The sequence below is a fragment of the Phalacrocorax carbo genome, chromosome 3 (assembly GCF_963921805.1).
Source record: "Phalacrocorax carbo chromosome 3, bPhaCar2.1, whole genome shotgun sequence".
In the NCBI taxonomy this organism is placed as follows: Eukaryota; Metazoa; Chordata; class Aves; order Suliformes; family Phalacrocoracidae; genus Phalacrocorax; species Phalacrocorax carbo.
Genome location: NC_087515.1, coordinates 97,233,865 through 97,249,403, shown reverse-complemented (window position 1 = coordinate 97,249,403; position 15,539 = coordinate 97,233,865). Strand labels below are relative to the sequence as shown.

The following is a 15,539-nucleotide window of genomic DNA, read 5'->3' as shown; positions in this document are numbered from 1 at the left end:
GTTTGTTTTGTTTATTACAGGATACTGTTCTGGAGACAATAGTGTGTAAGGGTTACATCTGGTGTGTGTTCAAAAACTAGCGGCGCAAAATGCTGAGGTGGGCTGGGGTGAACTGCACTCTGAGAGCAGGCTTGGGATAACAAATTGTCTTTGCATGAGGGTCTTGGCATACAGAATCACTCACAAAGGTGGGTTGTTGAGGCAGAAGAGGTGAAACAAGGGTGATCACAAGGACTGGAAATTATTATTCCCCCCCCCCCCCCCTTTGTTTCTTCCACCTTCATTTTTCTTTTTTCAAGTCATTTAGTGACCTGAGGTGAAATGGACAGGAATTGACAGCACGCATGCTGCTGCTGGCAGCAGAGTCGCTGCAGTTGCTCCCTGGACAGGAAAGGAGGGGAAAAAAGAAGAAAGAAACCCAATTGTTGGTCTCTAAACATAACATATGTGAAGATAATAGGTTTGCTTTAATTGAAACCAACCCCTTTTTTCTGTAGAGCTGATTTCCCCCCCACTGCAGTTCAGGAAAAAGGAGAGATGATTTTTTGTCTCTCCCTCTCCTTGCCCGCACAAAGAAAACGTGGGTTGATACCATTTTTATTGTTCTGCTGGGGTGGGTTTCAGACCTTGCATTAGCATATTGAATGTCTAATTGAATTCGGGGGCTGTGTTAATCGTCTTGTTTTGTTTAGGGGCGGTGGTGAAAGGTGCCAGCAAATGATCGCTTTGGCTTGGGGTTAGCGTGGTGCTGCCACCCCAAGAAAAAGAAATCGAGAAGGGGGAGTGAGCTAGGGAAAGGCGAGTTGACTGAGTGATGTCTGGAGGGCGAACTCGTGCGTCTCTTTGGTGATGTTGTGTGCTGCTGTACTGAAATCCACCCCTCTGCTGGAGCTAAGGCACGAGTTGGAGGCATCTGATGCTGCCGTTTCCAGGGTGAAATTTCTAAGGCTGATCACTAAAAACAACAACCAAAAAACCAAAAATCCTCAGCAAAAATAGCCATCAGAACAGAAGATCCGGCATCTCCCAGTCCAACTGGTGTAACCCAGACAGACGTTTGAGAATTTGCCTTTAAACTAGCCACACACGGGGGGGGGGGGGGGGGGGGGGGGGGGGGGAAGAGGGGAGAGAAAAAGAAAGAAAGAAAGAAAAAAAAGACACTACAACTACCAACCACCACATTTTTTTTAATAAAAGGGCCAGAAACAGAGCCAGTAGGGAAAGAAAAAAAAAAAAAGAGAGGGAGAGAGAAACAGCCTCCCCCTCTTCCCCCGATGAGTTTTTCGCAGTGCTCTGGTGAGGCTCGGAGGTGGTTGGCAGCGCAGGGGGCGGCTGCTGCCGCGGCTGGCGGGGCTCCGCGCAGCGCGGCGCGGCGCAGCGCCGGGCTGTCAGCACCGCCGCGCCGGACAGCTCCTCCGCGCGCCTCCTCCGCGCCCCTGCGCGCCCCTGCGCGCCCCCCGCCGCCCCGGGCTGCGCCGCTCCCCGCTCCGCCGCGCCGCGGGAGCGCCGCCGGGGCCGGTCCTGCCCCACAACAAGTACCTCTCCGCTGTCCGGGAACTACACTACACTCTCCTCGCGATTAAACTGCATTGTCTCCTCACGGAATTGGCCGTCAGGCGTAATTATCCGGATTTCACATCCTTCCCCCCTCCCCCCCTCCCCCCCGCCCCTCTCTCTCCTTTGCAGGAACGACTCTTTGGGAACCTGGTCCACCCAGGGATGTAAAACTGTGCTTACCGATGCATCCCATACGAAATGCTTATGTGATCGTCTCTCTACCTTCGCCATTTTGGCTCAGCAACCTAGAGAAATAGTAAGTAACAAAGGGGGGGGGGGGGGGGGGGGGAAATAATCCAGTTTTAATGCAAAAGGCAATAGCGGGGGGGCTGCGGGGGGGGGGGGAAGGGCTGGTCGAGCTTTCCTCTCAGGTATATTTCAGACGTTGCATTGAGGAATTGTTTAATATTGCAGGTAGGCAAATGTTAGTCTCCTGGTGTCTAGAGTGTCTCAGAGAAACGAATTCCAGATTCTGCGATATAACTAAATCCTAGTGAAATTTGCATGTTCTCGAACTCTGAATTTTTCAGATAAAGCCTCCTAATTGTGATGCAAATGTTTGAAAACTTTTGTATTGAACAATTATCAACTTAACAAGCTTTTTAAAGGTTGCAAGCCTTTCCAGGGGAATGTAGAGGGCTTTATTATTCCTCTTGGTAGGAAAACCCTAGATACTGTAGTTAAACAGATTGCAGATCTGCATTGGACATTTTCAGCACAGATTTCTGTGTAGTCTGTTGAAATGATGTAAGAAAAATAATCAAGTTTTCGTGAGAAAGTGGGGACATTAAGTGTATAAGCAGACACTCCCAGTATTACTGAATGTAAAAATAGCTAAAAAGCAAATATTTGTGAAGTTATTCTGCTAAGGCACAATTTCATTTTCCTGGTTTTGGAAGCGTATGATCAGACTCTTTTTAATAGCAAAGTAGATCAGTTTGGAACAAAGTAGTTGAAATAAAATGCTACTTTCCGCCTGAGATCTGGCCTAAAAGTACACCTGTCTTATCGCATATTTGGGTGACAAAAGATATCTCGATAAAACGTAATTTACAATACATCCCAAGGCTTTAAAAAGCATTTTGGTAAACAAGGCACAGTATCCTTTCAAACTTTTAGATCTAAATTTTTTCCATTTGTATTAGCAAATACCATGTCTATTTCAGAACATGAGCACTTATACATACAGAGGAAAACCTTACCCCACATATAGCAATAGTTTCTTTTACAGCAGGGAAAGCTAATTTGTTATCAAGGTCATTTATTTATTTTCACCTTTTTTTTAATACAGGGAGTACAAATGAAATCATTCTAAATTTACACCTTTACATTTACAGAACGTTAGGATATTGTTGCCATAGATATCTTGCACTTCCTTCTGGACAATCAGAGGCCCAAGAAAATTAAGTGCGTGAGAATAGTGGCTTGAAGTCAAAGTTATTAAAAGTCAGAAAGTTTGGTAATTCTGCAACAAGCATGAATCAAATTCTGGGACAAACTACTGGATGATCTTTAACATATTACAGTGAAACCAAGATGTTTGTTTAATACACAATTCTAAATATTGCTGCTTCTCCAGAGAAATATATCTTTTAATTAATTTTAACTGGGAAGTAGTTTAAACATGTGCTAATGCCAGTCTCCTATTACATTGTAATATTACTACATACCTTGTTTTTCAAAATACCATGCAGGTATTATAAGGCATGTTAAAGCTCAAAGGCCTCTGAGGAATGTGTCAATAATTAGACAGATCTCAGGGTTATGTATGGATCATTTTCGGAATTAAGTTGATTTCTGCTTCATAAGTAATATCACTGAGGCTATCTGTGACAGTGTGGCTGCTTTTGTTGTTTGGTTTTTTTTTTTTTTTTTTCTTTTGACTTGTTTTAATTGCTGTAGGATAGTTTCTCTTCATGGTTGTATGTTGTAACCTACAGATCATGGAATCATCTGGTACACCCTCAGTGACCTTAATAGTAGGCAGTGGTCTTTCATGCTTGGCCTTGATTACCCTGGCAGTTGTCTATGCAGCGCTATGGAGGTATGTAATGGATTGACAAAGCTGACTGTGAATACATAGTTATATTTAGTTTAATTAAAATTTAAAGAGAGCATTAGATGCAACATTTATTATTCGGAAGAGTAAAAAATAGCAAAATGTAGTGCATGTTTTGACACTTAAATTTGTTGATGTGATTGGTTAGTTTTACTCTCTCGGCCTAGTGGTGATGGTATAGCCCATTCTTTCCCCTCTTTGGTGAGATTCTTCTATATGATATATTTCATATGAGGCTTCTGGCCTATATCTTTGACTGCTTTTCCTCCATTTATGTTTTGAAACAAAACTTCTGTGTTATAAAAATGACATGTCAAAGTGCCATATCAGATATTGCAGGTTTAAGGAGGAGGTTCAGTCAACTGGTTTTGAAACTTATAACTTTGGTTATAAGTTTCAGAGAAGACCACAAAATGAAGTAGTATCAAATAGTGTCATGGTACATTCCAGTAATAGACTTTCTTTCCATCTTTGAGCTTACTGTGTTAAAATATTATACTGACTTAAAAGTGCAATAGATATTCATGGAGAAAATAAATTTTGTGAAGTGATGAGAAATAACATGATGTCTTAGTGTGGAAGAAATAGAAAAGAAGAAAAGTCATGAAAAGTAATAAATATTTTTTAAAAAGTGGACATGGGTTCTTGTTTAACATTTTTTCCATAATAAAAGAAAAAAAGGTTCTTATGCAAGTAAGAAGAAACACAGAGAAAATAATAAGTTTTAGAATAATGTAAAATCAACCAGTGGAATTTCGCTTTTAGAAGCAGCTTGATAATTTTACACCCTTTTCTCTTTCGCTCTCTTATGTAGCCACAGAGACTCACAGGATTAGACATATATATAATAAATATAGAATATCTAGTTACATAAGTTTTAATAAAAAGAGTATAAGAATTATCAGTTCTTGTCTGTCAAAGCTGAGAATGAGAGTATTCAAGATATAATTCCCATCTGAAGAATTATAGTGTTATTTTTGCACTGCCTGGTATATTTAGCACTTGGATAGAAATACTGTCATGCTCAGTGGAACTGGTCTTCTCCATTATTTAGATTAGATATAAGGAAAAATTTATTTTACAATGAGGGTGGTATGACACTAGAACACGTTGCCCAGGGAAGATATGGATGCTCCATCACTGGAAGTGTTCAAGCTCAGGTTGGATGGGGCTTTGACCAGCCTGGTCTAGTGGAAGGTGTCCCTGCCTATGGCAGGGGGTTGGAACTAGATGATCTTTAAAAGTCCCTTCCAACCCAAACCATTCTATGATTCTATGATTCTTTCTATGATTCTGTGATCCAAGCAGAGAAAAAAGTGAATGTGATGTGTTATGGACCTAGTATGGGTTCTGCATTCAGCTGAAGAAAAGATAACTCATATAGATCTTGGTGTTCTAGAAATGAGAGATTTTGAAATTATTATTACAACTGAGTCGCCTGTCACTTGAATAATTAAAATTTGCCTTCAACAAGTTACTTGAGAGCACATAGTAACCAACTATAGGGAGAAGATAGACACTGAAACTTATATGTATATATGCTTGTTTTTATAAATCTAGAGGTAGGGAGAATTTTGATATTTTGACCCTATGTCGGTATTTATGTTTTGGAACACCCACCTTCCTTTTGAATGGCAAGGCCTGTTTAGAAGTGATATGAGGTATACGTATTCTAATCTGAAGAAGGCCTGTGTGAGCATTTTTTAATGGCTGATTAATTTGATCCGCCCAACTGAAAATTCAAACTGAAAAATAAATTCAGTGTCAGTCGAATATTCACTCTTCCCTTCCCTTCCCTTCCCTTCCCTTCCCTTCCCTTCCCTTCCCTTCCCTTCCCTTCCCTTCCCTTCCCTTCCCTTCCCTTCCCTTCCCTTCCCTTCCCTTCCCTTCCCTTCCCTTCCCTTCCCTTCCCTTCCCTTCCTTTCCTTTCCTTTCCTTTCATCAACAGTGGGCTGGCAGAAAACCTAAAACCTTCCTAGCTTAAGTCAGTGCTACAACCTCCTGCTTGCACTGTATTTACTCAACCACTAAGATCCTTTGTAGTCCATAGGTACTCAGTGTTGGGAACTGGCCTGTGTGAATCAATAGTTAACAGGTTAGAAAGTAGCAGCATACTGCCTGTGTAGACAAAGGTACTAGACTTCCTGTATTTGTTTGCAAACACATAGAACTAGCCTTAACAACATTGTTACATTTTAAGGAAAAATGTGGATTTTGGTATCAGGGTTATTCTGTCTTCTTAATTAAAAAATGTAATGCTGTATTACTTCATTGATAGCTGACTAAAAAGGACTACAATTTATTTCATGTCCAAAGCTCATCATTTCTCACAGGTTCAGCAGCCTTTGTTATGACCTCCTCACAGTGTCAGCTATGGGTATACAGCTCAGGAGGAGACAGCAATATTAACTAAGCTCCTGTGAGAGGCATATAGTATAGGTCATAGAATATATAAACATATGACTCTGTCATATGAAACTTCGTCTTCAGAGGAACTAAGCACCCTTAACTTTCATTGACTTTACTCAACATTTATTCTGTTAGCGGCTTTGAAAATCAAGTAAGGTACTTCACTTGAAGCCATAATCATTCTCTTTCTGTCCTGTAGCATATAAAAGGCTGTATATAGAAAATGAGAACATTTGCATCTTGTAAAGAAATAGGTGCTAAGAGTATTTGACTTTTTCACCCTAAGCCTACTTGTAAAATTAATATAGTAAGTTTGCAAGACAGTATGTGTGATACTGACTGCTATAATTTAATCTTTCTGTACAAACTTAGCTACTTTTTAGCATTAGGTCTTAGGAAGACAAAGATATTACAGTATTATTGTTTTGTCATGCAAACTATTTTGTAAATGTGGTGGAAGTTCAAGATTAATGTTATAATTATCCCAATAACATGTTTCAAAATGCGCTGCCATAGTATCGCAAACGAACCTGCATCTTATTTATGCATTGTGGACCAGATCTTCTGTTTATGTAAATCGCCACCTTTTTGCTGAAGTTAGTTATTGTGAGTGGTCTATGCCAGCTGTGGATATTCACAGGGGTGAGCAGAGAGCATCAGAAGTTCCTGACATAAATGCATGAAAGCCTGTTATTATCAGTATGGTGTTAGAACAGTGTTGCCAGCAGTTTTTAAAAGAAGCAATGATAGATTATTTTTAAAATATACCAAGATACTAAGAGGGAATTGCAGATTATCTATCAAAATACCATAGTTCCTATGTTTGTGATGCAATAGCTCCCTGATACTCTCTTTGAGCACTCAAAAGAAAGTGCTTACCTTTCAGAGTATCTCCAATATTTAACGCAAGATTTTCATCAAAGCTTTGTGTGACTTAGTAGTTGTTTTCCTTTTAGAAAAGTTGTACCCTCTCTTTCTTTATTTGAACAGGTACATCAGGTCTGAGAGGTCAATAATTCTAATCAATTTCTGCCTGTCTATTATCTCATCAAATATCCTTATCCTGGTTGGACAAACTCAGACGCATAACAAGGTACGATGATGGATTGTATTAAATTTGCACTTAAATATTGATATCTTTGTTTTATTTGTGTTTAGCTTAAAATAATTACATCCATTTAGTCCTATACTCATAGGACATGGCATTTTTGGCAAAATATTAACAGACAAGGGAAAATATTTACCGTCTTTCGTAGTCTTTTTTTACCCTCCAAAAATCCCTTTTGGTATTGTTCCCTCTGGATAAGCTGGGTTCTCTGTGGTAGACTTGTATGTTTTATAACTAAATTTCAAAGCAAAAAAGTTCAAAGACTCAACATCAAAAGAACAAATTCTGGTTCATTATAATAGTTGTAATAGGATTGTGCTACAGTGTTTTTGTCTTTTTATTAACATGCTAGTACTCGAAAGGCAAGTAGAAATTGCTTAGAAGTTAGAGTACTACTCTTGAAAAGGTGCAGAAACTGACATCATAACAAGCTATAGAACTGTTAAATCTCTGACTGATGTAGCTATAAGAAAGCAATAACCCTGCATACCTTACTTAGTGATATATATTGCTGATTTATTACTAATCTGTCTCAGACTCTTTCTGAACACGGTTGTCATTTGTCCCCCTGCTGCACAGCAGGGCTGTGTCAGTGTTTTGAGACATCACCCAGTGCCTAGTGATGCTAGGCAAGTTTCAGAAGTGACAATAAGTGGTTGTTTAAAATTAACTATAGCTACATGACAGTTTGGAACAGAAAATAGGATGTAATTGGTGAATAGGTCAGTATGTGATAGAATGCTGTTAAGCTCTGGACTGAGAAAGTATCTGCAAAGTAATTTTTTATCCCACTGTGATAAACTACTTAATGCACTGCTCACCTTAATTTTTCCAATATCTAACGAAATATGTTCATCATCTGCTATAGGATAACTAGTGTTTCTACAACGCATGTATGATGAATCATTTATTCTTTCCAAATGAATGCTTAGAAATTTAGCTGTCAGAAGTCTCATAAATTCAATGCGAGTCACATAGCTGTACTTCGTAAAACATACCCGAAACAAACATAGTCATTTCCAACATATAATTTAACAAAATTATTAAAATTAAGGTATTAATATGCTTTAAACTTTTGAAAGTACATAGAGGTGCAAATGAACAAAATACAGATTTACAGAAGCCCATGTGAATCTCTCAGATTTTTTTCAGGGGAAAAAAGTCAGAAATGCGCAAGCAACTTCAGAGCGCAGAAGAAGCATTAAGCCTCTCTAGAATTTCAACACTAGCATGTATAGTCATATATACTATTTTAATAGGTATTTCAAGAAGAAATATGGTTCAGTAGCTGAAAGTTCCTGTGTATATTGCTGCTGTGGAATCAGGGGTTGAGGGCATCAGAACGACTGTGTTAGGTAACATGCTCCCTAGGTATGCTGGCAGCCTTTCTCTGATGCTTGACTCAGGAAACTCTGAACTAAAGCATGCCCTTAATCTAGTTCCTTTGTTTTAATCTTAATCTCCTTGAGCTCCCTCACTTCTGCTTCCTGAACTCCTCAAAGTACAAAGATATATTGACTTACCTCTGCGAACAGCAGATCCTAAAAATAGAGATGTTCAGAGGAAATAATTGACAGAAAAAACAACACAACCCAAAGTTTACATTTTTAATATATGGCCTGAAAAAGACTCTAAAATACCACTTTTTACTATAGTTGTCTTCTTTTTGAGTCCACATCTTGCTTTTGATACATGTACCACCTGGGATCTTCTAGCCAGGGAGTACCTCTAATGGATCAAAGGCAGAATACATTTTTTAAACTGAGGAGATATTCCTTGTTACAGACCAAAAATCTTTTTAGCACTATGTCCACTGATATGTGAATATATATTGTAGCTCCAAGAGGCTAGCCTGTGAAAGCACCATCAGCAAAATGGCCAGCTAAAGCAAGTGTTTAGCAAAAGCTTATTAAAATTAAATCAATCCAATCCATGTATGACTTCAGTATGTTTGTAAGTAGGGGTATGTTTTGGCATCAGATGTGTTTGAATTTGAGTTCTGAATTTTTATTTTCAAAGGTCATATATGACCAGAAGAAGCCAGCATTTGATTTTTAGTCCATAGATCTAGATTACAATGCTGACATCTGTAGGAAAAAAAATGCTTTCATTTTGCTGAGCTGGAAAATTAAATCTGTAAATGGGAACTTTGGAAAGAAAATCAGGTCCCTAGCTATGGTTTAAGATGAAAAATATTTAGATTTGTTTATGACATTTTATTATTTATGACAAAGCAAACCATTTGGGATTTTAGTGTTTCTTTGAAAATGTTGGGCGAAATCTTGGGAATATTTTATCAAGATATTTAAGTCAGCAGAATTTGTTTCCTGAATAAAGGCTGAGGTGGTGTTTTATAGCAAGATGATGAGCTCAGTTTTTTTAATGTATTGGGGAAAATTTGAGAAATATGATATGCCAAGTTTGAGAGTTTATTTACTCTGTTTGGTTCTTATTCTTATGTTCATATTATTCTCATATTGTTGGCGTGCATGGTCAGTGTCCATATGATGCTGCTGGTATTCACAAAGCTGAAGAATGCCCCTTTTTCCAATATTTTAGTTTGGCTTTGCTTCTGAGTTTAAATTGTCCCCAGCTCTATATTTGTGTATATTTGCTTTGAGCATAGGTGCTTGTAAATGTCATTAAAGCTGAATTCCAGTTTAAAGTTGAACGGTGTATAAATTAAGTATATTGAAGGTGTATTTATAACAAACAGCATATTGTCAGTCAGTTTGCAGTTTGTGGTTTTCTCTACCTGCATTAAACACTTCACCATCTACTTATATTCATTTCAATGCTATTCAATCTCCAGGAAATTTCTCTGGTTCATTTTAGTATGCCCATTGACATCTGCGACAAAGAAAAAAATATTGAGTCTCTTGGTCTGGATAAGTGCAGGTTTTCTGTTTTTTGCTTTCTGTTTTATGTAAATCATAGACACTTAGCATGTTGGGTTTAACTCTACTCTTTGAAGGCTGAGTATATCCTCAATGTTTTTACAAAAGCTTCTTTTAGTGAAGACTAAGTGAGTTTGAATATTGCACTCTCTTTGGTTCAACTATGTTCTGCCTTTTTTCAGTAAAAAAGATCATGGTATTTCCCCCCCAGGCAGAAGTGGAAATAATATTTACAGAGGCCATGTAGAAGTAGTTTAAATTCTTTCAAGCTACCATGGCTTTTCCGTTTCTAATAATCCCTGTTTAAAAGCGAATTTTTCTCCAGTTTCAATAACTCAAGGATACCAACATTAGACCAGAGGTCTAGGTCATGGGTCTTTTTAGCTTGTTTTAGAATAGTTCTTGATGGGGGCCGTGGAAGGGAGTACGGTTTCTCTTGTAAGATTTGGACTGGGATAGCAAAAAAGACTTTCGTTAACAGAAAAGCATTGCTCCTTTATTCCTTGGCCAAACGTGTTGTGCATTTTATTGAAGGACACAGCTGAGAAATGTTCTGGTTTTTTCAGTATGTTTCCCCAAACTTTTCAAAAGGCAGAACTTTATTCAAAGCCTTCATAGTGTTTCAGACTGTGTAAGAGATCTCTGTTTTGTCAGACCCTGTTCTGAAATACAGGTCACTGAAGGGTGAATTTACAAGAATATTATGAAATTAGTTATGTATCCTGTTTAAATATACTTGGTGTTATACTAGGTATGAGAAGCATATTAATTTACTTTGGTGTTTCTTTCTGGCTCTTGTTTTCCTTTCAGTATTAAATGTTAGCCACATAATCGTATTTAAATTTGAGGATATGCAATTGATACACCAGAGATAGCCCTTTAACAGCTGAATCTAGTTGTAACATTGAAATTAAGTCTCGTGAATTAAGGAAGGGTAACACTTTTCATGTATAACCTAACTGCTTAAATATCTGTTATTTCACAAATACTATGAGATGTCCCTAACACTTACAAAAGCATTATGTATTTACTTTGAAGAGACTGACAGTTTTCTTTGAGAAAATATCTATTGGTGATTTGTAGGTTTCACTGTAAGGTGAATAGTATAGCTCTTGCTGTATTATGTTTCCTCATGTTCTTCTTGCCATCAGGAAAAATGGTTGTATTTCATCTATACGTGGACCTTCAATGCTTAAGCTATAAATCCTTACTATGCTTCTGATCCCATTTAATGAACAAATTCTCTACCCCAAATAAGTTATTGACTAATATTATGTGGATTTTTCATAAATTCTCTTTTCTTTTGCATACATTCAGAACATACCTTGTTTTATTCACAGTTCTGCCTAAATAAAAACACATTAGCTGTTTGATGCAAACAATTCCTGTTTACTTATTTTTCCTGTGAAGAAAACAGATGAATACAATTTCAAATAAACCATAGAATTCATTAAAAATATGGGCAAAAGTTAATTATTTTCTGTATTATCTATTTCTGAGTGTACTTAAGAGTTCGTTGCTGGAGTTTGAGTCACTTGTGAGGAACAGGCACAATTTTAGAAATGTCATAAGAGTCTGTACATTTTGTTAGCCATAGTCGGGTTTATGTGTGCCTACCAAGGGAAGAACAGGGAAGATGTTAAGGCACAAGACAAGATTTAGTGACCTTGATATTCTGTGTCATCCCTATTTAACTGCAATATTCCGTTTGTTATTCTTACTATTACATCTTGGAATTAGTCTCTTAGACCATACCTGAAAGAATATGAAAAAGGCATTTCCTGAGCGCCTACAATACATAACATAAACAATGAGTAGTTTTGATAAATGTATTGTAAACAAACAATAATCCCATAAAGTTTTGTAGGTAAGAAGATTAAAATGTTCACTAAATAGGCCAACTGGACAAAAATAACCCCACTTTAGTCTTTTTTTTTTTTTTTTTTAATAGAGGTTCTAGGCTGAAAGAAGCAAAGAGAAGTGGAAAGGAGTTGAGAAGCCACAGCATCCCATTCCCATAGCACTCTGAAGCAGCTGACTGTGTAACTAGGGCTCCTTCAGGTTTTGAGAAACGGTGGGTGGCGGGATCCCCTGAGAACCCTGCAAATGTTCAGGTGGTACTAATGCTGCCTCTAACCATGTGGATCTTGCCCCATATCTGTCACTGCCTTACAGATGCAGGCATCATGGCAATATATCTCCTAGGAAACAGCGGGGGAGACCTAAGAGCAGATGGAATGAACAGAGAAATGATGCTAACACAGCATTAAGGTTGTGTTAGAAAATCAATGAGGAAGTAGGGAATTTAGTATGTCAGGCAGTAGCACTCTGTATTTCAGGTCTTGCCTGGAGAACTTCAGGGGAATACCAGCCATTTAAGCAGCTGAAGCCTGGGAAAAATATGTCCTTCCAGTATTGCCAGTACCCAACTTCCAAATTAACACCTACTCTGCTGGTTGTAATTTCTTTCTTTGTGTAACAGCTTTTTGCACAGCTGAGCCACAGGGCCTGTGGTACGGGTCAGCCATCACAGAAACACACCAATAAATAGGTCAGCAGTCACAGTGCACTGCACTGTGCACATCTGCCTGCTGTGTATTTGGGGACTCAGAAACGATTAACTGGAGAAGAGCCCACTTAACTGAATAACTATTACAGGAGTAGGTCTGTTTAAGCAACACTGTTTTACCATGCCAAATTCTGACAAAACCTGTTAACATCAGCTGAATTAACTACCTGCTTTTAGATTCTCAAGAGAACCTCTGGAAGCAGATCTTCCTTACCCAGCAGCAGTAAACATTGTCACTCATGCTACCGTTACCTGCCTCAGAGGAGGAGGTAACATTCTTCTGAAAAGTGCCTGCCAGTCTATTTCTCAAAAGACATCAACTTTATCATTCAGTTTGCTATTTCTAAACAAAACAGACATTTTGATTTTAAATGGGTTACAGGAAAGAAATGGGGTAGATATTAGCAGCATGTGTTGTCAGTCTCCTGGAAGCTTTTTAAGAGTTCTGTGAGCTATTTTAGAATCACAGAAATGTTCAGATTGGAAGATCATCTGGTCCAACCTCATTCTCAAGGCAGGGTCAGCTGTAGGGTCAGAATGGGTTGCTCAGGGCTTTATATGGTCAAGTCTTGAAAACCTCCAGGTGCAGAAACTGCACAACCTCTTTGGGAAACCTGCTCCACTGCCTGACTGTGCTCATGGTTAAAAAGTTTTTCTATAGAGCTGGTCTGGACCTCTTGTTTCAATTTATGTCTGTTGTCCCTTGTCAGCCCACCACACATCACTGTGAAGAGCTTGGCTTCATCCGCACAGTGACCTCTCTACAGGCACTGACAGGCTGCTGTCAGATGCCCCCTAAGCCACGTCTTCTCCAGACTGAGCAAGCCCACCTTCCTTAGCCTTTCTTCACAAGGCAAGTGTTCCAGCCCCCAAACATCTTGGTGGCCTCTGCTAAACTCACTCAAGTTTATCAAGCCTTCCATGCATTGGGCAACTCAATTCTATTGGACACAGTATTCTAGATATGGTCTAATGAGGGCTGAGCAGAGAAGGACAATCTATCCATCAGCCTACTGGCTGTGATTCTCTTGATGCAGCCCCAGATGCTGTCAACTGTCTGTGCTGCCAGGGGACACTGCTGACTCATATTCACCTCACTGCCCATCTCTCCAACCTGTCTAGGTCTCTCTGGATGGCAGTCATGCCCTTGACCATATAAAGTGGTCTCCCCAGTTTTGTGTTATCTATAAACTAAATGAACAAGCACTCCACTGCCTGCTCCAGGTCATTGACGTTAAACATAGGTCCCTGGATAGACCTATATACTACTGTGCTTGTTATCTACTTCCGGGTAAGTCAGCACCCTTTAGTCATTACACTCTAAGCCAACTATCCAACTAGTTTTTATCCATCTGATTGTCCGCTCATCCAACTGTGATCTCCTAGACTGGTTACAAGAATATTGTGAGAGACTTTGTTGGAGCTCGTTTTAATGAGTTTTATTTCAAAAAGAGCAAGTAACATTGGTTTGGGAATTCAAAATGTATCCAGGTCTACCCGTGAAAGACTTAGACTGTGTCTAGCCCATGACTCTCAATGGTGCCAGCTCTAGTGTCTCTCAGCTGGTGAAGATCTTCTCCCACCCCTCCACACAACCACACATTGCATCTGTGAGCTGAGGAATGTTTCACAGGTGTAGTGTACTCCCTCCTCCCTGGTTGTGGTGATGGACTTGGTGCTGGAATATGTGCCTCTGCTGACCTGCCTTAGCACAAGTTTAAAAAACAAAAAAGCAGCTCAGACTTTCCTGAGGTAACCCTCTGCTGTTCTACTCTTCCAAAATGATGGGTTTTTTTCGTCCATGTTCTTCAGGAACTATTTAGAATAGTTTTCTGTCTTCTAGAATTCACCCCCACAGTCCTGAGGAATATAGCTCGTTCTCTCACAAACACCTGTTTGAATAATTTCAGACAATCTGTTGATGACTCAAGCAGTTATTTTGGGCTTCACACTTTTTTTTCTACTTCTCTTTTGCTTATTTGTTGAATTTCAGTAGAAACAGAGAAGCAGTCAATGGGAAGTAGATCAACCTACAAACAGTTAAATGTTGATGTCTTTCATGTACATTATCTTAGTTTTAAGAAAGAGGAAACCATAAAGACTGCCAAGTACAATGCTAAAAAGGTTTTTAAAATGAGCGTACAATAGGAATAAACTTCACAAGATGAAATGGTTTAAAGTAATAATTATAATAACAGCAACACCAAAAATCAGCATTCAGCTACTTTGTTATTTTCATTCTAGTATGAACGTTGAATTTCCTGCATGGATTTTCCTATGTGGATTACCATTTCTAAGAATGTAGGCATAGAATTCATTTGCACATAAACCAAAACAGATAAAGAAACACAATAAGATATTTGTATAGAGATACCTGGAAAAATAATACATTAAAAAATACAACTCTCAGATAAATGCAGTGTAAATCTTATGCCTTACTGCATGACTATTACATCATTACTCTTTTTCGATAACAAAATGAAACATGTTAGAAAACACAAACTCTTTTAAAAGACTATCACTTATGGAACAGTAGTGTAAATTTTGTGCAAAAGATTATCTACCCATTATACAGGATTGTATTTATACTTCCCTACAACTCCCTGTTGTGTCTGCGTATTTTCAGGAACATATGGTATGGTTTAACCTTGACGCACACTGTGAAGTTCATGTGTACATTTCCACTTTTCTTTTTCCTGTATTCTCCTAGGTCAGAGTTTTTAGGTCCCTCTATCTTGCATTCAAGTCAATGAGAGCATTGTAAGGGATATGACTATTGGATTGCTCTGATTACAAGCTGTAAAATGTAAGCTCTGATTAGAAGCTGTAAAATGAGTAGTCTTTCCTTAACACTACATACTTCATTCTGTAAAAGCTATGGGGCTCAGTCCTACGATCCTTATACATCAAAGTATTATCTAGCCGTATGTGTGCTTTTAC

At 38.6% G+C, this 15,539-nt stretch overlaps 1 protein-coding gene across 3 annotated transcripts in view; it reads left to right on the top strand.

Moving 5' to 3' along the window:
- The window catches only part of ADGRB3 (adhesion G protein-coupled receptor B3), a 462,905-nt gene that overhangs the window by 359,022 nt on the left and 88,344 nt on the right, over window positions 1-15,539 (top strand). For all 3 annotated transcript variants that reach the window (XM_064447845.1, XM_064447844.1, XM_064447843.1), the window contains exons 17-19: window positions 1,687-1,813; window positions 3,498-3,601; window positions 7,016-7,118. In XM_064447845.1, coding sequence (XP_064303915.1) covers window positions 1,687-1,813; window positions 3,498-3,601; window positions 7,016-7,118 — 334 coding nt within the window. The remainder of the gene's footprint in view (window positions 1-1,686; window positions 1,814-3,497; window positions 3,602-7,015; window positions 7,119-15,539) is intronic.